Source organism: Podarcis cretensis (assembly GCF_951804945.1).
Source record: "Podarcis cretensis genome assembly, chromosome: 8".
Classification (NCBI taxonomy): Eukaryota; Metazoa; Chordata; class Lepidosauria; order Squamata; family Lacertidae; genus Podarcis; species Podarcis cretensis.
Genome location: NC_137177.1, coordinates 30680441 through 30706685, shown reverse-complemented (window position 1 = coordinate 30706685; position 26245 = coordinate 30680441). Strand labels below are relative to the sequence as shown.

The window sequence follows — 26245 nt, the reverse complement described above, 5'->3', positions numbered from 1 at the left end:
ATCAGTAGCAATCATCAAGAAAGTGCAGGAATACCTAGGGATGGTAACTAGCAATCAATCAAACAGAGCACTGGCAGTGGAATAAATGGTAAATGTGCGCACAGCCTCAGTGGCAGGTACTTTGAGTATGCTCAGAAGCACACTTGTCTCTTCCAGAGATGTAGGCAATGCTAGTCTGTTGCAGCACTGTTCTGACACTCTGATAACTCCGCCACACCGTTTCTCTCTCTCTCTGTGACCTAAATTAGATAAGGTGGATTGCTAAACTTCAATATCATTGATTGGAAGAAGCTGGGAGTGGGGCTAGATCAAGCATTTGCTCCCCCTTATGACCAGCTAAATGCTGGCTGTTACAGTGCCCAGGCAGCTCAATGGACCAGACTAGGAATAGCAAATGCAGGATTGTATGCTGCCCATCCCCCCCAAGCTATATTGGCACAATAATATAAATATAATTGTTGTTGTTTAGTCATTTAGTCGTGTCCGACTCTTCGTGACCCCATGGACCAGAGCACACCCGGCACTTCTGTCTTCCACTGCCTCCCGCAGTTTGGTCAAACTCATGCTGGTAGCTTCCAGAACACTGTCCAACCATCTCGTCCTCTGTTGTCCCCTTCTCCTTGTGCCCTCCATCTTTCCCAACATCAGGGTCTTTTCCAGGGAGTCTTCTCTACTCATGAGTTGGCCAAAGTATTGGAGCTGTCCTTCCAGTGAGCACTCAGGGCTGATTTCCTTAAGAATGGATAGGTTTGATATTCTTGCAGTCTATATAAATATAATACTAGAAATAATAAGTATTTGTTAGATTCCCAGCTCCACCACAATGTTTGCATGCCATCTTTACTGGGTGTTTCCCATTGGTCATCATTATTGCCTGCTCCCTTTCCTCCCACCTTTTCCTCTTGCTTTTGTGTTTCGGTGGTAGTGGTACAATATTTGGTGGTACAGTAAGGGCTCCGTGGGATACAGACTCAAATGGAAGTGGAAAAATTCCCTGCACTTGTGGATGAAAACTGTTATTGGAGGAGATTAAGCAAACCGCAAACCATTCCCCATCCTAATTTTCAGACCAAAATGCTCTGGCGTGCCAAAGTGTTTGGGGAGCAACGGGAAGATGATGGAAGCCTATTAAGGAAAGTATCACCAAGAGGATTTTCTAAGGATTTTCAAGTGGAGTCCACTTTAGGATTTGCATGGCTCTTATAAGATTACCTCTACAAGCCTACATGTACTCTGATTGGGATTAAAAAAATAATAATCTGCACCAAGAAAAACTGAATTCTGCAACCTTATGCAAATTAGATAAATCTGTATAACCATAGGTAAAGGTAAAGGTACCCCTGCCCGTACGGGCCAGTCTTGACAGACTCTGGGGTTGTGCGCCCATCTCACTCAAGAGGCCGGGGGCCAGCGCTGTCCGGAGACACTTCCGGGTCACGTGGCCAGCGTGACATTGCTGCTCTGGCGAGCCGGAGCCGCACACGGAAACGCCGTTTACCTTCCCGCTGGTAAGCGGTCCCTATTTATCTACTTGCACCCGGAGGTGCTTTCGAACTGCTAGGTTGGCAGGCGCTGGGACCGAGCAGCGGGAGCGCACCCCGCCGCAGGGATTCGAACCGCTGACCTTTCGATCGGCAAGTCCTAGGCGCTGAGGCTTTAACCCACAGCGCCACCTGCGTTCACATTATTTATTCTGTTTCTGCTCATTACAGGAAGGGAGAAGGAACTATGCAGGCCACTTGTTGACCACCGGAAAATTAATCAACTCTGTGGTTTTTGAGATTTAGCCAGGCATTGTCCATACACTCTCAAGCATATGATTGCAACCATGAGAGCTAGATGGTTTTAAAAAGAAAAGAGATTCTCAGGAATTTCATACTGAATATGGAACCTGGTTGTTTCTATGCTTGTGTGGAATGGGAACATACACACAGCCTAGCCAAAGGCATCCTTCCGCTGAAATTCTGATAAGTGCAGCTTTCAATAGATGGCTATGTTTTGCTTTTCATAATGTTTTGGAAAGTGCAGTTTTGATACATTCCACTTAAAATGTGAATATAATTTTTCCACCATCCGTAATGGTGGGAGTTGGAGTCGTGCAGCACCAGAACCCACCACGTTTTGTGGACTTCTCTTTACACTACAGCAGATGTGGGGAGAATCTTTGGCCCTCCAGCTGTTGCTGGACTCCAACTCCCATCAGCCAGCGAGGCCAATGATGATGGGAGTTGTAGTCTAAGTCTAATAGTATCTGGAGGACCAAAGGTTCTCCAGCTCTGGTTTGTAACAACAGTATGTCAAACTAGAGAGCTGATCAGAAATAATTATGCTTCTGAGGAATAATTGCAAATGGTCTGAAACACCAGGAGTTGGGAGCCTTCCTAAAACAGTGCCTCTTGCTACACAACCAAGGTCCATTAATAATTACTCAGGTGTGGTCAAGAGATCAGCCCTCTCTTTCTGGGCCTCTCTGGCTTCTGTTTTTGGGCAGGAGCTGCTGTTATACTAGCCTGTCCACTTCATTCCAGAAATCTGCCTGCTTGAAAAATGGGAGGGGGGTCATTTGCGTGTGAAGAGGGTTGGGAGCGGGGAAACACTTTAGCTTAAACTGTAATACACTATGATGTGTGATAGACATTAACAAACAGAATCCCACATTAAATTTAATTTCATTCCACTCTTCCTGCCTGGAGCGATTGTTCCCTTCATTTTCATTTTTCCTCTGAATTCCCACAACTCAGGCCTCTTTGAATTCCAGGTTTAATTAACAATGCTCATTAAATGAATTTTTATTCCTTTCTTTTAATATTACTCTGCCACCTGTCTTTAGACATTGAGGGCTGACTGTTTATTCTAATTTATTTCTATTAAATATGGCATTAAAAGGAGCAATGAAAGCAGGGCGGGGGAGAGGCAGGGGGGGGGGAGGTAGAAGTGAAACCAGAGGAGCTATTCCTCCCTCCCTCCCCGGTTCCTGCTCTGTCTCTAACAAAGACAACCCAAAATGAATTTCAAGGACACAGTGCCTGAAAGTTCTGTGGGATTGCATTTGTTTTCCACCAGATCTGTTTCATTTGCTAAAATTGGATCAGACATGCTATATTTTGTAGGGATTTTCCACCTAATTCTTAAAGCCCATTGCTCATCTAGTAGTCTGTGTATGATTCCAATTCTCTTTTTACAGGGAAAAAGTCAGAACAATGCAGGGGGGGGGGGGGACTCTGTGCGGAAAGAAAGGCTGCTGAGATGCAGCGATGTGGTTTGTTTTGTTTAAAAAGGCAGAGGTGGACCATGAGAAAGAACAAAAGCTAATACTCTTCTCTGCTCATCCTGATTTGTCACAACTGCCCCCACTTGCAATGGATCTTCCATATACAGGGGGAGGATATCCCTGAACTGGGATGAACAACAGGAGGAAGTCGTCATCATCATCATCATCATCGCCATCATCATTTATTATTTATACCCTGCCCTTCTGGCTGGGTTTCCTCAGCCACTCTGGGAGGCTTCCAATAAAATGTTAAAAATACAATAAAACATCAAACATAAAAAAACTTCCCTAAACAGGTCTGCCTTCAGATGTCTTCCAAAAGTCAGGAAGTTGCTTATTTCCTTTACATCTGATGGGAGGGCGTTCCACAGAGTGGGCGCCACTACCGAGAAGGCCCTCTGCCTGGTTCCCTGTAACTTTGCTTCTCACAGTGAGGGAACCGCCAGAAGGCCCTCGGAGCTGGCCCTCAGTGTCCCGGCTGAACTATGGGGGTGGAGATGCTCAACTTCATATCCCACTTGTAAGGTGACAGAGACTGCTTGCTGACAGAAACTCAGTATTGGACTAGAAGGATCTTTGGTCTGCACCAGCAAAGCAATTGTTGTGTTCCATCTGAATACAGTATTACAAAACATACTAGCAGGTTAGCAAGCTGCAGCAGTGGAAAAGATGAGAAGCAGGATGATCCCATTAGTTGAACTAGTAGACTAGCTCCTCCTCTCCCAAACCCATTTCTATTTCAGTCGTTCATTCATACATAGAGTAACTCTCATGTAATTTAAAGGATTGGTGCCAGAGTTTGCCTCCCCCCCCCCCCTTCCCTCTCACCTCCTTTCCTTTTGTGTCATATCCTTCAGGCTGTAAGCCTCCAGACAGGAAACTGTCTTGTTTGAATTACAGTGGTACCTTGGGTTAAGTACTTAATTCGTTCTGGAGGTCTGTTCTTAACCTGAAACTGTTCTTAACCTGAAGCACTACTTTAGCTAATGGGGCCTTCCGCTGCCGCCACGCCTCCAGAGCACGATTTCTGTTCTCATCCTGAAGCAAAGTTCTTAACCCGAGGTACTATTTCTGGGTTAGTGGAGTCTGTAACCTGAAGTGTCTGTAACCTGAAGCGTATGTAACCCGAGGTACCACTGTAATTGCATGAAAGCCATTCTTGGAGCCTTTTGGCCTAAGGCGTAAGAGTAAATACAGTAGTACCTCTGGTTAAGTACTTAATTCGTTCCGGAGGTCCGTTCTTAACCTGAAACTTTTCTTAACCTGAAGCACCACTTTAGTTAATGGGGCCTCCTGCTGCTGCCGCACCGCTGCTGCACAATTTCTGTTCTCATCCTGAAGCAAAGTTTTTAACCCGAGGTAACATTTATGGGTTAGCGGAGTCTGTAACCTGAAGCGTATGTAACCTGAAGCGTATGTAACCCGAGGTACCACTGTATGCTCTTAACAAACATTCTTGGGGATGGCCCAGTTACATATTTCTAATAGGAGACAGGATTGGGTATTTGTTGTGTATGCTTATATAGCACATCTTCCAAAGGCCCAACACTGAGCAAATCCTTCCCATGCAGTCTGTGCAGAGGTGGAGCTAGCCACTCCAGCACCTGGAGCAGCACACATGCTGTGAACCCGGGGGCGGGGCTAGCCGCTTGTGGGGGCGGGGCTAGCATCCCAGGGGGCAGATCTCAACCCCCCCCCCATGACACCAGGGGCAGACTGCACCCACTGCACCCCCTTCCTCTGCCAGTGAGTCTGTGACAACCCCCAGTGCGCCTGCGATAGCAAGTGTGTCCATGGCCATCTTGTGTTAACAGGGGTTAATGCTTTGCCACCTCCGCCATGATGTCCCCCCGCACCTTCCTGGCTGTGTTCATAAATGTAGCTGGGTGGCTGGGAAGGCTTGTGCAGTTTCCCATGTGAAAACCATACCAGTTTTTATGATGGCATGTGTCCATATAAACATATAAGCTGCTTTACAGAGAACCAGACAACTGCCTCAGGTGGACCATTGCTTTGAATCATAGAGTTGGAAAGGAGGAGCCCAAGTCCAGCTGCCTGCAGTGCAGGAATCTTTCACCCAACGTGGGGCTCAAACCCACAACCCCAAGATTAAGAGCATCAGGCTCCAACGACTGAGCTATAAGAAGCTTCAGGCAGAAGCTCTCCATAGCCTGTCAGGAATGGAACTGGAGGTACTGATTCTGGTGAAACGTGTGAGCTTTCTATAACATTTATTATTATTATTATTATTATTATTATTATTATTATTTATTGCCAGCAGTGCCCTTCAGCTCTCTAACAGGCCAATAAATGGACATATATCTGGCATCAGGAATCACAAGACAGACAAGCCAGTAGGAGAACACTTCAATCTCCCAGGACATTCAATACAGGATCTCAAAGCAGCTGTCTTATTACAAAAGAATTTCAGAGATAGACTTGAAAGAGAAGTTGCTGAATTACAACTTATTACTAAACTGAAAACTACGGAGAGACTTGGTCTGAATAGAGATATTGGATTCTTGTCTCATTACACATGCTAAAGCTATTTTTGGTCATCTGCATACTATAGCTTGCATTTTCCTGTAGGGCTAATTGCAGTCGTTAACAGTCGTCTACAGGTTTACCATACCCATTGAGCCAATCTCCCATCTCCTACTACTCTTCTGGAAAAAACCCACCCCACCCTCCCACTATATATAAGGGTCTGGTGACTTCTGTTTCAGTGTATCTGAAGAAGCTAAGGTGCTACTGAACAATTTTTAATTTTTTTTATGTAATTCAATTTATTATTATTATTATTATTATTATTATTATTATTATTATTAGTATACAACCCTTTATCCATAGATCCCGGCTTGAATATATGAGCAGCCAAGTTGCCCACCTACATCATGTACAGCTGGGTAAGAAAAATCTCAGGAGTGACTCTAGGGACTCAAGCAGAACTTAGAGAGGGCAAGCCCTTTTTTAACATAAGAGTGACCCCTAGTGGCACACCCTAAGAAGTACCCTGTGTTTTCTTTCTCTACTGCCCATCAGCACAATGCATCAACTATTCAGAGTAAAGCTTCTCTCTCTCTCTCTCTCTCTCTCTCTCTCTCTCTCTCCTTACCTGGGACTAAGCACCACAGAATCCAACAAGACTTACTTCCAAGTAGGGGATATGGGGGAAATTCGATTCAGTTCACAGTTAAAGGCAAACTTATCAAATTTGCACTTTCCCAAAAACAATTTCCTTTGAAATTGGCACTTTGCTTGACTGGAGAGCTGTGTTTCCAAATTTTGCAATGTGTGCAAAAATGCATACATTGGGGTAAAGTGTGGATATAAATGCATTATAGTAGCAGGCATGGCTTGCAAAAATGTGTGTATTTGTCAAAATACAAAAATGTGCTTATTAGGAGAACTGCACACAAATTGTAAAAAGGTTTTTTTTCCCTTCTTAATGCAGATTGCTGCAGAAATGTGGAAAAATGAATTTAAGACTGGAGAAATGAGAGAACCACAGACTGACAGATTCATCTATCCCTGCTTCTGAGCAGACCTGGTTCGGATCTCACTGTTAAGTTTCCTTAACCTACTTGCTCTCACTATTATTGAAGTACTGTCTTACTCATGTGGAAATTGTTGTTGTTGTTGTTGTTTAGTTGTGTCCAACTCTTCGTGACCCCATGGACCAGAGCACGCCAGGCACTCCTGTCTTCCATTGCCTCCTGCAGCTTGGTCAAACTCATGTTTGTAGCTTCGAGAACACTGTCCAACCATCTCGTCCTCTGTCGACCCCTTCTCCTTGTGCCCTCCATCTTTCCCAACATCAGGGTCTTCTCTTCTCATGAGGTGGCCAAAGTATTGGAGCCTCAGCTTCACGATCTGTCCTTCCAGTGAGCACTCAGGGCTGATACTTCATGTGAAATACTCATCTCTGATAACAGCACTAGGGTGACTTGCCCAAGAGAACAAGAAAATAAGATGCAGAGGAATTATACTGTCAATGAGAAAAGCCTTTAGTCCCAGAAATGTCCATAGCCACAACGTTGACTGACATTGTGGCGGTGAGATGTCCTATGGACACATAAAGATAATGCGACCCCTGACCATTTGGTCCATTTGTGACCAACTCTGGGGTTGCGGCGCTCATCTTGCTTTATTGGCCGAGGGAGCCGGCGTACAGCTTCCAGGTCATGTGGCCAGCATGACTAAGCCGCTTCTGGCGAATCAGAGCAGCGCACGGAAACACCGTTTACCTTCCTCTATGGACACATAGTGGGGGGCAAAAGAAGACAGTCTGAGACAGCAAAAATGTAAAGCAGGGATGGGGAACTTGTGCGCCCACTGGACTTCCCCAGGCTTCCCACCCGTTCTGGACAGTAAAGGGTTACCAAGTAGTGGAATGACTCCATCACCCAAGCTTGCCATAGTTGTCCTTTAATGGATGGCCAAGGCTTCCTGTAGGGCTGGGAATTTGCCTGGGCAATAGCAGCCTTTGTTGCCTCTTGAATTGTTTTCCAGTTCTGCCCCCAGGGCCATACACCGCCTTACACATTAAACTGATTCAGAGGTTGTTCCTTCCCATAAATGAAATTACACTGCACGCCTAGAAAAGGCAGCCTAAAAAAGGTTATTATTAAACTGATTCAGAGGTTGTTCCTTCCCATAAATGAAATTACACTGCAAGCCTAGAAAAGGCAGCCTAAAAAAGGTTATTATAGGCATGACTGTGTGCAGCACTGTTCTCATGAGCAGGAAGTGATATGAGGACAGGTATGTAGTAAAGATACACTTTGAGCTGGTTATTCATGTAGAATCTTCATTACGAACAAAATAAAAGCTGCTTTATAAAGCCATTCCGCTGATCCGCCCAGCTGCATCGTCTAATCTGACAGGCAGAAGCTCTCCTAGATCTCAGGCTAAGGTGATCCCATCCTTTAAAGCCAGATCTCAAACCTGGGATGTTCCAAATGCAAAGCAGGTGCTTAATCCCTGAGCTATGGCTCTTCTCCAGGCAAAGATCATGGAACAAGGATGCTCTTTGCCAGGTTGTACCAGTGCAGCACCTGGCACTGTGATGCTGCATCCACCAGCTTGAGTAAGAGCTTAAAGGCAGAGAAGTCAACTGAACCATTGTTGGAATCCATCTGTCTCAAGAGACAATGGAGTGCACCTCCAGGAGTAGTCAAACTGCTGTCTTAGCAGCACTGAAGTGACCAAGCCTGGGAAGTGTGTATGGAGGTCCTGGGTTGCCCAGATAACAAGGCCACAACCCTCAGCCTCGCTGATGTGATCTAAAGCAGCCTTTCTCAACCTGTGGGTCCCCAGATGTTTTTGGACTACAGCTCCCATCACCCCTAGCTAGCAAGGCCAGAGCTCAGGGGTGATGGGAGTTGTAGTCCAACAACATCTGGGAACCCAAAGGTTGAGAACCACTGGAAGGAAAGCAGAGCAATACACTTGGCACCAGCTTGGCTGAAGCAACTGCTGGGAGGTGGAGGACAAGGTGCCACCCAACCATCTTAGGGAACAGACTCTGGATTTGTGTAGGGTTTACTCCTTAGCCTTTTCCTCTCCTGGAGATCTCCCACAAGGCAGCAGAGGTTTAGGAGCTGTCTTCCCAGGCTTCCCAGCTGTCTGCCCCTTAGTTCCCTCTACAGCACATGAAGAAACCGCCTCCTTCACCATTGACTCACTTGACTATTGGTCTTGTCCACTCTATCTGCCGGTGTCTGTCTTTGTTTGCAGGGGAAGTCCCTAACTTACCATGGGTTTGAGACCCATTGGCTACCCTTACCTGCTTTAGCTGACCAGTCAAATCCGTTCCCAAGCTGTGGATGCTGTCACATTTGACACCTAGGAGCTACAGGTGAGAGCTGAGAGCACGGTGAGGACCAATGGTGGCCAAACTACCCCTGGAGCATGATGTGTCCCCCACCAGAGGTACTACCCCTTCCCTAACATCCCATGAACCCGTCAGCTGAACCACAACTCCCACATCCACAATGCCTACCCCATAGGTGCTTCCTGGTACTGAGGCAAAATATTTTAACTGGGAAATAAAGGACCTTGCTTGAACTTCCCTCAATCGGGGGACAGAAAAGAGGCAGCACGGTGCTTCCTGCACTCACAAGTACACACAGGTCTGTGATTAGGAGCAAGAGCAGTGCTATTTAAAAGGTTTTATAGGCTTGGATGGGAGATGGCTGCCTTCATCTGCCACTGAGAAACTGCACGTCATTCCGGTGAGCCCAAGAGTGTCAGTGGCCCTTTTGTCACACTTCATACCACCAGTGCATAAATGAGAAAGAAATAGTCTGTGACCAGAACACTGAGAAGACTGTACCTGCTTTGTAAAAGGACGTTTCTTCCCATAAAGTTGAATTTTGCTTGAAGAACCAACCGGCACCAGCCTCATAAAGCTGCCCAAGTGCTGAGCGAGTTCCAACCACTCTGCCCTCACTTTGTAGGTGCGCAGTAGGGAGCTGCTACTCGGCAGATCGGATGGATCTGGATCAGGGCTTGTGGCCATCCATGGACTGGCTGGACTCTAACTCCCATCAAGCATGGCCAAGGGGTTAGGGATGATAGTCCAAGCCAACCTTGGAGGCACTCCAGCCACCCGACCCAGAGACACACCACAGAAAATTCCTTATCAAAGCAAATTTCAAGGCAGACTAAAGATCAGTAGCTAATATGTATTGCTTTGGGAGAGGCCCATCAACGGCTACTAGCCATGTCCAGAATCACTGCTGCTATGGATGAACTGCAAAGGGTTGAGACCTCCATGTCCTGCTTGTGAACTCTTCATAGGACATCTGGTTGGCCACTGCTGGAGACTGAACTAGAGGAACCTTTGATTTGACACAGTAGGGCTCTCCCTCCCTCTCCCTTCTGCTTCACAGGGATGACAGGAGGGAATGAGAGGAAAGGCGATGCTTGCTTCCAGCAGACCTCCATTTGGTGAACAAGACCAACACATCAGTAAGAACCAGACATTTATTACAAGACAAAGCACTTTTATTTACTGAACTGTAAACACCAAGATATTAAGCCAAGGCCACAGCTTCAGGGGCTAATCCAGCCTCCAACTCATGAACATAATATTTACTGGCTGCATGCAAGAGCCTACATGCGGAGTAATACAGAGAAGCGAAAAACAAGCAAACATTTAACACTCCGGAGAGTACAGATCCCAATACTATATATTTGGCCCCGGAAATCCCTCTTCCTTGAAATGCAGTTGATTCAAAAGGGAGTCAATTCTTTTTAACAGCAAAATAGCTTGCACCCTCCCGCTCATTGCCTGCCCCATCTCCCCCCACAGGGCCATCTAATGCCAGCAGCCATGTGGGAACAGGTAGGCAAGCAAAGGAGACCTTGGTCCTGCTCCAACTGGGGGTTTCATCACTCCAGTCCACAGAGTGAACTTCCTCCCCAATTGTTTTAATCACATTTAAACTGTCCCTGCTTTTTTAAAAAAATTGTAAGCCACCTTGGTGTTTTGTTTTGTCCAGAAAGGCAGGTACAAATTTATTAAATAAAGACATCAGCTACCATGTGGGAAGGATCCCAAAGGCTTGTATGTTATTCAATACTGTTTCACTGTGATTTTATCAATGTACTTCAATGTTACGTGTAAGCTGCCTAGGAAGAATTTGTATCCTTAAAAATTGAATATTCAAATAAATAAATAAATAAATAAATAGGTAAATAAATAGTATCCTCAAGAAAAGAGCTCCAACAATGGCACAGTCCTGAGGTAATCAATAATTAGATGGCCAAAAGACTATCCAGTATGCCCTTCATAAGTGCATTACTTAAGTCTACCCTGAAGCCTGATTAAGGTAGCAAAAGGACACCTTGGAAACAATCATTATACATAGTTAAAAACATTCCTTCCCTTCCACACTAGAATGCCACCAAAGTTCCTTTAGCATTTGTTTACTCTCCCCTCTAGAGGAAAACTAGCTTTTTCCACAGTGCATTAGAGTCAACTGAACAGCACTAACGTGCACTGGCATACATTTGTGCAATTGTTTCATGTTACTCTACGATATCACAGAGAGCTAGGACACATGCTTTATGAGACATCATATTTTGTTTTAAAACTTTGTGCAGCCTTCTGGGAAGAGGTGCCCGACACATCCCATGCCCTACTGATTAAGAAGATCATCCATCTGCATGAAACAGGATGATAAAAAACTGCTTCAGGGAAAACATTTTCCCCCACCCGACCACAACGTGTTCTGAGCACTGCTCACTGCTCAGAGAGACATTGTTCCAAGGCAGCCATGCCATACAGGCTGGCCATTTCCAAACCCCGGTGCTGTTGGATCATCTCCAAACACGGCTGGCTAGCTCGGGCCAGCTCCACCAGGATGCCTTGGAAAGCACGGACAACTTCCAAGTCTACGGACGACGGCGCCACACGGCCCAGCAAGGCCAGCAGCTCCTGAAGCCAGCCGGAGCGCAGGACATCCTGCGGCAGCCACAGGAAGAGGGGCACGCAGCTAGCGAAAGCCTGCATGCCCAGAAACCACAACTCACGGATGGCTGGCCAAGCCGCCTTATAGGTTGGAGAAACGCTCATGGTCACCTTCTCCCCATCGAGGTCAGTCTGGGCCACGTGGGCTTCTGCCAGGAAGCGGATGGCAGCATCAAAGAAGCCCTCAGATTCTGGAGTCCCCTGCAGACCTGAGTGAAAAAGAGAGGAAGAGAAAGGGAGAAAAAAAAAGAGAGAGAGAGATAGGTAATGTGGGCATTCACCAACAACATGTGCTTCCTTCCAAGGTCTGGGAAGGTACAGGAAGCAGTGATGGTCACAGACTTGCATGGCTTCAAAAGAGGATTAGGCAAATTCATGGAGGAGAGTGCTATCAATGGATATCAGCCAGGATGGCTATACTCTGCCTCCGCAGTGGAGGCAGAAATGAATACCAGCTGATGGAAGCCGCAGGAAGGGAGCGGGCTCTTGTGCTTGAATTCTGCTTGCTGGTTTCCACAGATGCCTGGTTGGCCTCTGTGTGGCTTGGATGCTGGACTTCTGGCCTGATCCATCAGTCTCTTCTTAGGTTCTTATGACATTGCCTTCCTACTACTTCCTCAGGCTGAAACCCCTCGAGGAATATTTTAACTTGAGCCAGGCCAGTACAAAGAAGAGACCTGAGTCCCCCCCCCATGACCCCTTCCTTGGTCAGTTTTCAAAACTGTTTCCAGAATAGGCCAAGAAGTAGTCTGCCACCCCCTCCCTTTTCAGGTGACACTAATCAGAACTGATCGCAGGAGTACATTCAGTGTCATAACAGGGTTCATCATTGTAAGATGCAGTCCCAGTCTTTTGCCTGGGAGGCCTGGGGCCAGACTCAGCCATGGCTCTCACTGGCTGACCTCAGGACTAGCCAGTGGTGCCGGGTATAGGAGGAGGGGGCTTCAGCTCCCCCAATATTGAGGGGGCCATCACCCCGACACTGCTGTGCACTATCTGCACACCTCAGCCTCTGCCTAGCAGCCAGGCCAGGGGTGGGATGAGCAAGCGCAGAGATAGCCCTCTGCACGACCCGCCCCCACCCAGTACCCGCCGGGCGGCATCACCCCTGGGGCAAGCTACTCTTTTCCAGCTTAATTTACCTCACAGTGCTGCTGCAAGGACAGAATGGGCTAGCACCTCCATGTGCATTACGCCTAGTTTCTCGGAGGAGGGAAAGACACAAGCTTAATACTTAAAATAAGTACATTTTAATTAGCCCAACTGGGATGGCTGTGTGGGCTTTGGGCCACTTGCTGTGCTGAGTGATCAGCAGCTTATTCTGAGGGAACTGCCTCTGTGAGGCTTCTCTTGCTTGCACCCTCTCATCCCAGCTCTTTTCCTTCTCATTTGACTCCCCATATAATTAGAGCGCACTGTTTGTCAATTCCCAACTCGGGAGGGTAGTGGAGGAGGAAAGAGAGAGTCTCATGTTGGGCAACTCAAGAAAGAAAACGATACTATACGGAGTTGCCATGGAGATGGATGGTAATGAACCACTTGTCTGCCCACGCAGGCCTAGCTTTCACTGAGCTAATAAACCTGTGCCTGGGCTATACCACTTCAGGCTACTGAGGGGGTGCTCGCATGCTGTTCTATGCAAAAACAAAAAACCCAAAATAATCCCCCCACAGTGAAAAACGAGTGCATCAGGAAGGAGGTTTGGCTAGAACCCTTCTCTTATGATGTGCTGGTTTTCTACATGAAAGGGTTTTGGCCTTTTGTTTTGTAAGGACAGCATTCAGGTCATGTGGGCACACACCTGCACTCTGAAGAGGTACAGCCTAGCAACAGATTTGCTGCTGAAGAAAAACTAGGGCATGGTTACATTTTGTTGACTTCCAGTTTTGGCAGTGGAATCTGACAGCGCTATTTCTTGCCTGGGTAAGCAAACAGCCTCTTGGACATCATGAGTCCCAGTGTTGCCACATTGGCTGTCAGGCCGAGATGTTCTCTCTGTGGCAGCAGAGAAGGAAGGGACTTCAGCAATGTGTCCATCAAGGTCGCAAAGCAATCTTCTCGGCTGCAGGTGATAGAGAGAGAGAAAGCAAAACACGAGATGTTTCTGAGTTAATTATATCTGCAGTCCACCCTTCACCCACAGTACTCAAGGTTATGTGCATAAACTTCTCTATTTTTGTTCCCACACCAGCTTGAGGGGTTGGCTAGGACCCTTTGAGCTTCATAACTTGAGTGGGGATTTAAACCCTGGGTGAAGAATTAAACCATGATTTCCTCAGTCATGTGTGAATTCATTTGTTACATTTTTAGGTGTACATCTCTTACTAAAGAAATTCATTGAGTGAGCACTTGATGAATATTTAAAGTATTATATTTCATGTTCTTCATTTTGTATTACAAAAATTATTATACATATTAAAATTATAACATATTTTTAAAAATATGTGAATAAGAAGTCTGCATTTCGAAACAGAGGTTTGCCTCTGTAACATGCTAAGGTGCATTAACTCATTTGCATTCCTCCTCTACCCATTACCTGATTAAATCTGGAGCAGTCACAACCAAATTAAGGAAAATTTCACAACACGTCTGAAGGCTGGTTTCCACAGTAGTTGATGTAGTCAGGGTATCTGTATTTGAAACAAATATCTCCCACCGGTACAAGAAATATTGGCACAGGAGTACTGGCGCGCCCTCTGAAATGAGGATTCCACGGGGTCGATCCTCTGCAGTCAAGTGGCTTAAGCCAGGTAAGAGGAATCTGAAAGGGGACATGGAAATGTTGGAACTAAGTTAAAGGCAGAGGGTTTTTCCCATTTATTTAAAACATTTATATACCCAAGCTCTTAAGACAAAAAAGTCCCTCGAGCAGCCTCAAGCTTCTGACAGCAAAGTTTAACAAGGAAGTTGTTATGACCATGGTGAAATTAAAATGCATTTCAACCTGGAATATGGATTTTCTATAGTAAAAAACCCAAGCCAGTTACAAAAGATTTGCTACTGAAGAGCTGCCACCCTAGGTCAGCTCAACAGCCAACGCAATGCCATACCCTAGCACTGGCTACTGCTGAATATATTCAAAAAAAGGCCCAACAATTTTTGCACAAAGTAATGAGACCCTGCTGCACCTTCTGCCAATCTGACCAATAATGGGGTCCCTCTCATTATATTTGAGAAAACATGACTAGGGGTGGGAAATTAAATATCAAAGTAAGATCTGAAATGTTCGAATGTTCAGACTGCTTATTATAATGGGGTCTGGGCATTTTGTCTTGTTTATCCCATAAAGTTTGTTTCTTGAAAGCATTTGTACCCAATCTTTCCTAAGTCTTTCTTTTCTTTTCCGGGCAGCCCACAATGATTAACACATAATAACAGACTGCAGGAGGACAGGTTTATAAAGTTAGCCTTAGATACCCCTGGCTCCTTTCTTACACTAGTCAAAGTCCTGATTTTTTTTTTCTTAAGGAGGAAATTATGTAAGTCCTAACAGAATGAAGGGAGAGGTAGTTGCATAGAACTGGGACAACTACCAGAGGCACCGCTCCATACCCCTGCCTCGCCACCTAAGCAGATGGCAGGTAGGTAGGTGTACTGTAGCTCGTGACACTGCAGCAGCTAGGCAGTATTACACTACACATTATATCCTTATTGTAAAATGCAGGAGAGCGGACCGGCTCCAAACAATTCAAACATTCTTAGAAGAGTACAGCCATACAAGGGAGCTCAGGAACCTAGTTAAAGGTTGTAGGTCACCCAGGATGGAGGCCAATTTTGGAGGAGGGGACTGGGTATGCAGTGACTGTTGGGAATCACACATACTCCAGCAAGACCTGTTTTAACAGTCTGGGAACATGACAAGGCTGCACATGTTTGGGTCTTCTCTCCCCTCCTTTGATGCTAATTGGTAGGGACTCCGTGCTCAATCCTTAACAGAGCCAGGACAACATCCTACCTTTGGTTCTCAAGTGACACAGCTGACCGCAGCTGAAGGGCTAGTTTCAACTCAAGAAGCTTACTGGTGGTCTGGCCTTCCCACAGCTTTTATTACTGGTCCCACTAGAGTGGAAGTTGGTGATCATTGGGACTGATAGAAGGGAGGATAATCAACAGCAGGCGAGGCCAGAGCCAACTAATTCCAGGTTTGCCCCCTGCTGAAGTATATATGGTGTGACAGCACTGAGGCTAAGAAGGCGGAAGCCGACAACCAGTGCTATTAAGTAAGAAGGCAGGCAGGCAGGACTGGCTATGGGGCAGGCTGAAGTTGGTGGGGCAGTGCCCCATTTGCCTTAATGAACCAGCCTTTGTTGCTTAAAAGATGGGAACAAAGGAACTTGATGGAACTTTGCATATTTAAAATCATCCTGGAAGCTGTTCCTACATGGCTCCTGATCCTACATATCCAACAAAACCAACCTCAGAGCTGAGAGACTGGTGAAAAGAGGAAGGAAGAAAGAAAAGAAAAGAAAAGAAAAGAAAAGAAAAGAAAAGAAAAGAAAAGAAAAGAAAGCAGAGAGAGTGAACTCAAAGTAAACTGAATCACAGGAGTCAATATTGATGGGTTGATTTTTCCAGACCCAAGCTTGTAATGCCATTCCACATCAGGAAGGTTGCAAAGAGTTCTCCAGGGAACACAGATGACTCACTTGGGAACCTTTGTGCTATAGTCAGGCGCCCACGAACAAATGCTGCTCCCACATGGTCTCGGGATTAGAAACCATCAGTAAGAGCTGTTGCATAAGCCTTTCTAGTGCTCATCATGCCGTTGCTGATGGGTGGCCAGAAGCTGCCTTAGATAGACAAGAAGGCTTGGCAAGTAAGCAGCTTACCCTCAACAGCATCCTGGTCCAGGGTAGAGGGGAAGGGGGCAGCACTACTGAAGGAATCCTGTTAACTGCTAAGTTTTATACACGCTAATTGCAACAACAATAAATCTACTGCTATCAAATACTTGGGCTTCCAATTAGCATCACTTCTGTCTTGCCTGGAATTCAGCCTCAGTTTCCCTGCCTGTATCCAACTGATCACAGCCACTGCTGTTGCTCTTGGTTGCCTAGCTAAAATATGCAGCACTGGGAGTCATCAACACTCTCCCCCACAGTTTCATGTAAATGTTTAAAAAAGAGCCCTGGTGGCAATATAAGACCCCTGTAAAAACTCTACACCTCTTATCTCCGGAGGAGAGTAAGCTGCCACCCCAAGATGGAATCTAGTCCAAGTCATTTCCACACTGATAACTAAGATGACAAAAGAAAAGCTTCATATTATGCTTTAGTTGAGATTCTTACATTGCAGGCGGTTGGACCAGATGACTCTTAGGGTCCCTTCCAAGTCTACAATTCTATTCTGTGAAGAACGTTTCCAAAAATGTAGCAGCGCAGAATTTTATCAGTGTATCAGCAAGGCAAAGGTTTGCCTAAGGCCCCTCAAGGACTTTAATGTCCAAGCTGAAACTCCAGCCAGAATGTTCCTGATCCTCAGCTCATCATTAGAAGTGTTTAAGCAGAATAAACCTAAAGTGGTTCTGATTCCCAAACTGGAATCTAGAAGGCATAAAGCAGCAAAACAACCAATTTCAACACCCAACGCTGTAATTTACCTTATAGCATCTCCTTGCCAAACAGGAGGCTGGATGCTGCTTTGCCCAGCCTGCTCTGCCTCCTGCTGCAAACTACTTCTGACTCTCTTCTCCTCCTCAAACCGCATCTTGGCATAGTAGATGAGGAAAGGCAGAAGGTCACAGATCTCTTGCTTGAGGGAAGATGTCTCTTCAGCCAGCCAGGCCCCAAGGATTCGAACAGAGGCAAAGATGAAAGGGTCGTCCAGCTTCTTTCGCCCTACCTGTGGGATAGAGAAAGCAGTCACAAACATGTTGTAAATCAGTGAGGCTGGGATGAGTGACATTGTGAGCCAGACAAAGGAAAGTGAGCATGTACCATCTGTTAAATCCAAGCTGATAAGCCACAGAGCCTGCAGGACCACAAGCACTTCAGCTACTTGGCCAAAACAGAAATCTGGGGAAGCAGTAGATTCTTTCCACCTTTTCTACCATCCTCGATGGATTTCAAAGGCCTTGATTGGCTCCCAGTTCAGTCTTCCCTACATAAACAAAAGTTAAGGCAGCCCCCGTTTCAGAGCTCTTTGGCCTGCTGTGTTATTCAGAACTTCCACATTTTCATTTAGTCCAGGGACGCCATTTCTATCTCCCCCTTTCCTCCTCTGCTCCTTGTCCTGTACTATGGTTCATTTCCCTCAATACTAGTTTGGGCTTCCTACCCACAAGAATTGCCTCACTTGGACACCAGATGACTCCTACCAACCTGGCACAGTTGACAGCCTCGGACCCTCATAAAGGTAAGACTGTTAATTGCTTCTTGAACTCCTGAGGGAGGCAGCCTTATAAGATTGGAAGATTTTGGGAGTCTTACTATACCTGTCTCAAGTAGTGTATGACAGCCCCGAAGGCTTCCTCCAGGATCCCCACCAGCTGCACTTTCTGCGTCTCCAGCAGCAAAGAACCTTTCTCTTTTGTGCACTCCACAATTGCCGTCTCCATCAGAACGTAGCAAGCAGCCATCAGCTCCTGCTTCTTGTCCACCTCTGCCAGATCCAGCTCCTCCAGAGTCAGGCGGACTTCGACACATGCCAGGTTGGACAGCAAGGCAAAGAACTTGCTGCCAGCACCCCCTCCTTGGATCCACTCTGAGCCACAGGCTTGTGACAGGCAGGCTGCCAGCTTCAAGGCAGGGTCCCGCTGGGAAGTGCTCAGCTTGCTGGTCAGGATGCTAGCCAGGCCTCGGTAGAGAGGCAGGAGGCATTCGGCGTTGGGCGAGAGAAGGGGAGGGATGAAGCGGGGCAACACTTCACACAGCTGGAATTTGGTCATGTCTTCAGCCTTCTGGAATTCTAGACTAAGTACGTTCAGCACCCCCATGAGGTCAACAGTGGCTCTCTGCCAGCACTTTGCTTCGGCTGCGATCAGAAGCCCCACAAGCAGCTTAAAGGCCTGATCAAAGCCATAGCCATGCTTCACATAAGCCCTGCACAGTGCTGGGACAGTGCCCCTGTTCACCAACTCTCTGGGACCCTTTGGAGTGGCCATGATAGCCCTGAGGCACTGATAAGCATCATCAATCATGGCGTTGCAAGAAGCATCTCCTGGCTTGCAAGTTGAAATCACATCATTGAAAACCGGGATTTTGTTAAGGACCTGGGGATGCCGAGCCAAATCTGGATCGGTGCAGAAGCAGGCCAACAGGGTGAGGCCCAGGGCTTGGAATGTGTGCTGTGTACAGCCCTCAGGGGCATCCTTAGACGTCAGAAGCCTGTTTGGGAATGTGAAACCAACCGCATCAAAGATCCTCCGGCGGGTTTTGGAATTGATTTCTCCAGCTTTTGCTGCTTTGGTCACCTGAAGGATAAAATCAGGAGGCATCAGAAGCATGCAGTTTTGTGACATGGCTTGACTGAGCTAGCCATTTCCCTTCCTCAGCTATAATTGCTTACTACGCCTCCCCCTCCCTAAGTTCCTCTTGCATGCCACAGACATGGAAGGCTTTGCTCTTTCCTTGTTACAAGGATCTGTGTCCATCTTTAGTCTACAGGACAAGAGTGGATGCTATTATCTAACCCAAGTGCTTATCTTAAGCAATTATTAGTAATTATGACTCCCATTTTACAGGTAGAAAACTACTGATCACCCACCCAGCCAGATACCATGAATAGCTGGATTCAAAAAGCTTATCTTCATTCCCAAATTTGCTTCCAAAGCAGTCTATTCCTGCCAGTGCAAGGCCAGATTCTTACCAGAAGCAGAGCAGCAAACTGTTCGCTATCGTTGCTTGCATCTCTAAGCACATTGAGGCATCTCTCCAGTGTAGGATTCTTGCTGCTCTCACCATCATCAGGGACAATTCCCGAATTTGAAGCCATGACGTCAGCTCTGTACGTAAAGACCACCATTGTTTTCATACAACAAGATAGAGAAAAGATCACAGTGACACTGGATAGACAAAGTTCCCCTACAGCAGTGGCTGCTGTTACTGGCAAAGACACAATGCTCATGCCTAGAATTAATTGGCTAACGACAGGGAAGAACCCAAAACTTACTGAGCTTTCAGGATTCCCAAGTTTTAAGGCAGCTAACGGTAGCACAGTGTAGTAGTTAAGAAAGACTGAGCTATGAAGCTTGATGCTTACTGGGATACCGCAGTAAGATCAGTAAAAGTGATGGGCGAGCTTCCTGAAAATGCATCTTGCCTTGATGCTTTTGCAGCCATAGGCAGCTGTGGTAACGTGCACATTCTTAGCAGGCAATGATATCTAATAGGCCTAACTGGCACTCCAAATGAAGTCACTTTAGATCTGAGGTTGCCAGCATGACAGTGGTGCGTGCAATGGAACCCTTGAGGCCATCGCTTTCACATCGCATTCACAAAAAATCCAAGACCCCACCGTCTCGCACTGCGAGTATGGGCAATTACCTTCTTTTCCTCTTAGAAAGGTAGAGTTGAATGAAGAATCGAGACAAAGTGATGCTCTTTCACCTCTATATGATTCTTAAGGTTCAGAACAGCACCTGGCCAGGTGAACAGAAAGCAGAGTGATGAAAATGGGGAGGGGGGGGCAGAGTCAAGGGAAGAAGGGGGAGTGCTGCAGGAGTCAGGTAGGGTGGAGTGGGGTGGGGATATAGAGCAGGCACCTGTTTTTGTGGTGCTTGAAAGCCCCAGATCTGTGGTTTCTACTGTGCCAATGCAAACTTTAACTTGATGGTGGTTGGGGGGACTCTGAGCAAAGCAATGCAAATTCAAGATATGTTCCAGTTTTGCTTGATTTGACTTTACCCACACCCTATGTAAAAACAAATAACCTGTGTGCACACTTGCTCTCTTTTATGTAGTGACCTCCAGGGGAGGGGAGAAAGAATGCAACTAGAAGAGGTGGTATCCATTCAAAATTGCAAACGTGCCGGTGGGCTCAAAAAGGTGGGCAATGTCAGCTTTAGACCATGCCCAAAATAGCGACGAGGAACCTATGGTCTGCCACATGTTGCTGGGACTCCAACGCTCACCATCTTCAAGTGCCAGTAAAGGCAAACAGGGAGGACATCCATCTTTGGGTTTGGACAGTCAGCTTTCCATAGTTATCTACTCTTGCCAAGGGCCAAGGTAGATTCTCTCAGGGATTTTTTAAAATGGCAATTGCTCTGAAATATTCAACTTCTCTCTCATGCTCGTGTAGGTTTAAGAAGGCAGTTTAAAAACCCTAAACTACTCAAAAAGCAAGGCTGTGGTATTTGGAAAGAGACACCAGAAACTCTAACTGTAAACAGATGAGTAACTGATTGACCTAAGAGGCAAATTTAAATGCCTAGAAATTCAGAATTCAGTTTAATGATACATTTTCTTGGGAAATTTGTAGAGAGATGTTTCAGCTTCTACAACTTTGGACACCATATTAAACTGTTGTTGTATAGAAAGGGGTGTTATAATAGACCCTGCTTTAAAGTGGTTTCAAAACAAAAGCAAATGACTCAGATTTTTTTATAGGGCTGATTTTGTATAGGGCTGAAGTATCTATTGTCGACTGAAGAGTGGCTCCCTGCAAGGATTAATGAGAGGCAATTTCTGTGTTGCTAGGAAATGTGTGCACTTTAATTTTTAACCTCTATAAAAAAATGTTATGCTCTTTATTTGTTAGTACTGCCATGGAAGGGGTGCTGGTTGTATCATTGCTAATAATTGATTGCATTGGAAATGTTTATCCAAGCTGATTCTGGTTGATATAGTTCAGCTCACTGATGTTAACTGGTACATGTGTTTGATCATTTATTTTATAATTAGTTTAGAATGTTATAATATCCATATCATCAAAAGTGATCTATTTATTCGGATTGGCATATTCTGTTTTGAAATGAGTTAGCATTTAGACTATTACAGTAATGAAGCATTGTTCTGTGTTTTTTGCTGTCACATTGGGAGCTGCTTTGGGCAAATGTGTGCAGAAGCAGCATACACAATGGAATAATAAATAAAGTACAGGGCTGGGATATTTCCCAAATGTTGAAGCTGGAATCTTTACAGAACAGTTCCTTGAAGAAATTGTTGGCTCTGCCCTACTACTCCTAATTCATTCAGAAATACAACTTTCTTCAATCTCATCCAGTAACCATAATGCTATAATTTATTGCTATAATTATAGACAATTATTCAGATAGATTCAACATGCTTTTAGTGTCGGCAGCTTCAGCTCTCTGGAACCGATGACCAGCTGAAATCACACAGATGAAGTCATACAGATGCCTAGCATGGGGCTGTGTAGGTGCCTTCTAAAGACATTTTTGTTTAGGAAGGCTTTCCCCAAGGTGTAACCCAGTCATTTATGAAAGATAAATTTTATACCTGGTAAAAGGTTTCTGTTGTTTTTAAGTTTATGTTTCTGTGTTTTGTTCTGTTTTTACGCTTTATGTCATGACACAGTCTATAAATTTGTTTACTAAAATCTGTCTAAATTGATACTGAATTGCAAGGACTGGGTTTCCAGATATCAGAAGATACTCAGATCTTAATATGTTTCTACATACACTTTGGTCATCTCAACAGAGATGTCAATCTCATCTGATAAAATTAATGCTCTAAGGTAAAGAATAACCATGGTAGAGTAAAAAATGACCATGGTAGAGTTGCCAGTTTGGTTAAGTCTTACGTCTGCTAAACTCAGGCAAAGCTTTTCTGGCTCAGTGTAGATACTTTCATGCAATCACTACTTTTAATTCTGTTCTTTATGCCTAGAATCCTGTTTTAAGGATTCCAGATACTATTTTATTGGGATTACACACAAACAAAACCATCCTAGAAAACATACATTGTCTATTGCCAGATATCATCATCATTAATTACTTGCTTTTCTCTAGAAAGTCCAAGGCAAGGTTCCACTAATGTGAAGTGCAACATTAAAAGAGTTTATAACAATTTACTATCATAACTAGAGGAGGCCCTAGAAATATAGGGATGTGGTCAACTAAGTCCTGCTCAAAGCAGATCCAGTGAAATTAATAAACTTAAATTAGCCATTTCTATTAACTTCAATAGGTCTGTTCTGAGTAGTAAAAGACTGAATATGACACATTTTGTTATTGTAGTTTTTGGACGACAACAACAACAACAACAATTTATTCTAGAGAATAATCTTTTGGAGAATATTCTCAAGAATATTCTCGATTAATGGGGTGTGCACATTTAAAGCAGCTGTGAAGACAACACAGAATTCACAGTTTTTGGAGAATATTCTCATCTCACATCACTATGGACAAGGATAACTTACATTTGTTAATTTCAGTGAGTGCAAATAGTGCTTTCAGAAATAGCTATAAATTGTCATGGTAATGCCATGATTTGATGATAGTTTTATTATTTTACTGCATTTTCATCCCTTGTTTTTACTGTTTGTTTTTCTTGCTTTTTAAATAATTGATTCTGGCTCTCATTAAATATTTTTAGTACCTGCATTGGCAAACATGATTTACTGTACACTCTTCAGCCTGTCTGAATTTCTGCAAAGGCCTTTGGTGATCAGCAATAAAAGTTTAATTTGGCCGACTCTCATCAGCCCTGGTCAGTCATAAAGAATGATGGAAATTTTCAGCAACATCTGCAGGGCCAAAGACACCACATCTCTACCCTGATACACACACAGACACACACAGACACAGACACAGACACACACACACACACACACATATGCATAAAGATTCTGCAGTAGATTATATAGCAAACAGGTCAATTTTTGTAAACTCCTTTGAGTTTATTTGGTTGGTTCCCCCCATCAAGTGGTTTATTTATTTTTGTTTAATAAAATTCATATATGTGGCAATAAGGCACTATATAAACCACAAAGTTACATAAAATAGACAAAGATTAGGTATTTAGACCATGAATGTTTCACAACTACACACCACCAAAACCCCACCCAAATTTAAAACAAATTTCATATGGGGGCAGTTTTTTGCTTGCAATCCAGATTTCCTGGTTATTTTTGAAGACTTGGCTGTACCTCAGTGAAGAAAAGAGAACAAAAAGTCTTGTGACACTTTAACAAACCAACAGATTGTTTAAGTGGTAATAGCGACATCTGCTCATCAGTAACAATGTAGCACAAGACTTGGCGGTCACATTACGTCTGCCCCCAGTACTGCTCCCCAAAAGACAGAAATGCATGCATGCGTCTTCTTGTGTGAAAAATAAATGAATTTTTCATTAGCTGCCCTGCAGACATTAACTGCAGTGGGCTAGGAATGATAAAATTTCCAATATTATTTTTCCCATCCCACAGATGGGGTGTGTATACATATCCTGTAAGCCAAAATACTCATTCAGGGTGGAAGTGGGGGGTGGAAGAAGGAAAACCAATGACAAATCTGTAACATTGTCCATTGTTAGTATACCCAAATTGCAGATTGGGATGGGTGGGGAGGCAGGAAAATAGCTTACAACGATCCATTACTGTGATCTATGATTAGACCAGTATAGCAAGGATTCTGAGGCAGGGACCCCTGTCCTAATAACACTGCTCTCCTACTATTCTAACATCTGTGGAGATTCATTACATTTATATCCCTTCTTTTCTCCAGGGTGACATGGTTTTTCCCACCTTCCCATTTCATCCTCGCAACAATCTCAATTAACATATTTCTATTCGCCCCTGCAGAACAAGCCCTCTGAAAGCCTAAAAATAAAAAATTGTTAAACAAAAACAACTTGTCAAACACAGGCAGCAATAAGGTCTATAAAAAGCTTGGACAAATAAGGGGACTACTTAAAAGCCACAATAGATTGGGGAAGGGGGGGGGAGGCAATTTCACAAATACAGTGCCACCACTGAAAAGGCATTCTCCCTGATACAGACATCAGGCTACTGGCCTGTTTGACCATTGTGATGGACCAGAATGCAGGACTGCTCTTAGCACCTGAGCAGGTTCATATAGGAGTAAGTGGTCTGTCAAATGCAATCCTTATCTGGATTTATGCCCCGGAGAAATCAACAGGGCATACTTCTAGGAAGGTGTACATACATACAACTATGTGCAAGTTGAACCTTGAACCGTATAAGTAACCATCTGCCTGCATTATCTGCAATTGTTTTGTGAATTACCGTTGCCAATTATGTAATTATCAGCATATCTGTACTTTCTGCATTTCATTTCTCTCCGATCACACTGTGCACAATTCTTTCCTTAAACCATGTGGATATATACCTGAATTTCAGATATGCATCTAATAAAGTAGTCTTGCATCTAATAAAGTAGACTGCAGTCCACAAACACTTACGCCATAAGTGTTAGTCTTTGCCACAAGGTGTCACAAGACTCTGCTATTTTTACTGCAACAGACTAACATGGCTAACCGTCTGGAAACGGGTAACCAACGCAACCGGTGAAAAATCGGCGAGATAAGATAGCCCCTACAAGCATTCTGCTTCAGCTGAACTTTCTGGACAAAAAGCCCTTAGGAATTAACATGAAATAGCCTAGTCTCAGAGGAGATAGCTAAAAAGCTTTCACTAGGCCAGTCGATGAGTGAGGATTTGCAACTGGGTCTACCCAGTGCAGGTCCAAAAATATTTCACCGCTTACCCTTCCAAGGTTGCTCACAACATATTAAAACAAAAAAAATGTTTGCAAGCATAAAACATTTTCTGCAAACGCATCTAAATAAATACTGAGAGCAGCCGCTGCAGAAGCAGCACCAGCAGCATAAAACAGATCGATGCTGCATTAGTAACCCCGCTTACCTTAGCGACAGCCTCATAGAATTCAGTGGGACTTACCGCCAAGCAAATCCTGCTAGGATCGCAGCTCTAGGCTCGTGCAAAAGCTGACCGGAAGTCTTCCCCAGGACACCAAACGGGAGGTGCGAAATGCCACTAAACTAGGAAAACCCTGCGCGCGTGGCGCATGCTAGAACGCGCAGGCTCTGCCAGAGGTGCAGTTGCTCCCTCCTTAATAGCGCACCCACAGACACCCACCCAAACCCTCAGCCCCCGCATACGTGACGCACTTCGCTTTTGCTCTCGTTAGAGACCCCCCCCATCTCCACCCCCCTCATCTCCGCAAACACCGACACTCACCTTTTCCTCCAAGCGGGATCCGTCACTGGCGCAAGAAAAACACTGTATTATATCCCCTTCCCTTCTTACCTCCGTCTCACCTCCTCTCAGCCCCCGCACTTACTAGCCTCACCAGCCCACGCACGCGCTCCTTAACCAATCAACCTCCCCCTTACTACCCCTTTCGCCAATAGCGCTTCGAGTTCATAAGACGTGCCCTAAGAAGCCACCGCCTCCATGTCAGATATGGGCATTTTCCACCTCCTCCACAAACCCCCTCTCTTTAAAAAAAACCAAACCGTGCTGGTTGGGGGGGGGGGGGCGAAACACATTGTCCCTCGCGAAAACCTCGCAATCGCAGCAACGGCGCGCGGTCTTTTCCGTTTCCGGCC

At 45.1% G+C, this 26245-nt stretch overlaps 1 protein-coding gene across 4 annotated transcripts; it reads right to left on the bottom strand.

Annotated features, from left to right (window-relative positions):
• Nucleotides 1–10260: 10260 nt before the first annotated feature.
• Nucleotides 10261–26202, bottom strand: NCDN (neurochondrin). Of its 4 annotated transcripts, none has more exons than XM_079987724.1 (8): nucleotides 25875–26202; nucleotides 20234–20328; nucleotides 19557–19692; nucleotides 18184–19161; nucleotides 17350–17591; nucleotides 14287–14511; nucleotides 13670–13812; nucleotides 10261–11959 (listed from the first exon to the last, which is right to left on the bottom strand). In XM_079987724.1, exons 3-8 carry the CDS (start codon nucleotides 19680–19682, stop codon nucleotides 11523–11525), a joined length of 2151 nt encoding a protein of 716 aa, XP_079843850.1. In that variant the 5' UTR covers nucleotides 19683–19692; nucleotides 20234–20328; nucleotides 25875–26202; the 3' UTR covers nucleotides 10261–11522. The 4 variants fall into 4 exon arrangements, with proteins under 4 accessions (XP_079843850.1, XP_079843852.1, XP_079843853.1 ...); XM_079987726.1 differs by having other exon boundaries at nucleotides 25944–26202; XM_079987727.1 differs by lacking the exon at nucleotides 25875–26202 and adding an exon at nucleotides 25539–25754.
• Nucleotides 26203–26245: the final 43 nt, after the last annotated feature.

Coding starts and splice junctions, on each gene's coding strand:
- NCDN (XM_079987724.1), bottom strand. CDS start 19,682: ATGGCTTCAAATTCGGGAATTGTCCCTGATGATGGTGAGAGCAGCAAG. Junction 13,813..14,286: donor ACTGCTCCAGATTTAATCAG/GTAATGGGTAGA, acceptor TATCACCTGCAG/CCGAGAAGATTGCTTTGCGA. Junction 11,960..13,669: donor GAGGCTGTTTGCTTACCCAG/GCAAGAAATAGC, acceptor TTTTTCACTCAG/GTCTGCAGGGGACTCCAGAA.